This window comes from Rhodotorula graminis (assembly GCF_001329695.1).
Source record: "Rhodotorula graminis WP1 unplaced genomic scaffold RHOBAscaffold_18, whole genome shotgun sequence".
Lineage (NCBI taxonomy): Eukaryota > Fungi > Basidiomycota > Microbotryomycetes > Sporidiobolales > Sporidiobolaceae > Rhodotorula > Rhodotorula graminis.
The window spans coordinates 353,972-355,350 of record NW_017264945.1 but is presented as its reverse complement, the minus strand read 5'-3'; the positions used below and the strand labels follow the sequence as shown (position 1 = coordinate 355,350).

The 1,379-nt window shown below is 69.8% G+C and overlaps 1 protein-coding gene across 1 annotated transcript; it reads right to left on the bottom strand.

The window, feature by feature from the left end:
• Positions 1–134: 134 nt before the first annotated feature.
• On the bottom strand, positions 135–1,245 carry RHOBADRAFT_56332 (uncharacterized protein). The gene is made up of 2 exons (XM_018418293.1): positions 1,194–1,245; positions 135–1,110 (listed from the first exon to the last, which is right to left on the bottom strand). The coding sequence occupies exons 1-2, from the start codon at positions 1,197–1,199 to the stop codon at positions 202–204; spliced, it is 915 nt and encodes a 304-aa protein (XP_018268010.1). The 5' UTR covers positions 1,200–1,245; the 3' UTR covers positions 135–201.
• Between the last annotated feature and the right edge of the window lie 134 nt (positions 1,246–1,379).

The window sequence follows — 1,379 nt, the reverse complement described above, 5'->3', positions numbered from 1 at the left end:
GTCAGACCAGCCGCCCGAGCACCTTTTCCACACTCGCTCCCCTCGGACCTCGGGGCGAACTTGGCTCTCTTGGCTTCGCCGACGCTCAAGTTCCTCTCTAGGTTCTCGCCGCGTCGACGACCGACTCGCACGCTCCCGCGCCCTGCTCGAGGGACGACCCAGTCATTGCAACAAACTGCCCTCCTGCGCTCGCTCGCTCGCTCACGGGCACAGGCGCTCGACGGTCCACGGCTCGCCCTCGTCGGCGCCCTCGCGCCGCGTGTACCGGTACCGGTCATGGAGGCGACTCTCGCGCCCGGCCCAGAACTCGACCTCGAACGGGACGATGCGCACGCCGCCCCAGAACGGCGGGACCGGGATCTGCGGGTCCTTGTCGAGGTCCTTGCCCTCGTCACCGCCAGGACCGGGCCCGGGCGGACCAGCGTCGACGACGGCCGAGCCCGTCGCGGTGCCCTCGGGGACGCCAAAGCGCCGCTCGACGTCCCTCACGCGGCGCTCAAGCTCGTCGCGCGTGCCGGTCGGCAGGACGCCGCTCTGCTCGGACGCCCACGCGCCGATGCGGCTCCCGACCGGGCGCGAGTCAAAGTAGGCCTGGGTCGTCGCGCGGTCGAGCTTCTCGGCGCGGCCGACGACGCGCACGCTGAGGTGCAGCGCGCGCCAGTAAAAGGCGAGAGAGGCGTAGGCGCCCTCGGCGCTCTCGGGCGGGGTGTCGGCGTCGGCGTCGTAGTCCTGGTGGTTGGGGAACAGCTCGCGGCCCTTGCGCGAGGCATAGTTGGTGTAGAAGACAAAGCCGCGGTCGTCGACCTGCTTGAGGAGGACGACGCGGGTCGAGGGTACGGGTCGGTTCGGGTCGACGGTCGAGATGCTCATGGCCTCGGGCTCGGGGACCTTGTCGGGCTGGCTCTGTGCGAGCTTGAACCAGCGCGAGAACTGGGCGAGCGGGTCCCGGTCGAGCGAGGCGGCCGAGGGGATGCCCTGCGAGAGGTACGTCTCGTGGTTGTGGACGGCGGCGAGCGGTTGGGGCTTGGGCGTGCTGGTACTGGCCATGGTGCGGGTGGTGGTGGTGATGGTCGAGGGGCGCAGGTGGGAGGTGAGGCCGGTTGCGGTGCGCTGCTCGATGACGGAAGGACGGCGAAGGGGGGCGGTGAGCTGGTGGGGGCGGGGGGTTCGAGAAAGGGAGAGAGGGGACGGACCAGCATGCACGGGGACGAGGTGGAGCGGTTGGCGGTCGAAGCTCGAGAGCAGAGAGCCGACAGCGAGTGACAAGTCCAAGAGAGAGAGATCGAGGCGATGAGGACGACGACCTCCGAGGCTGTCGACGACCCTCGATCACCTGCTCGCACAGCCTGAGCGCCAACGGCACTGAGCTCACTAGCGAA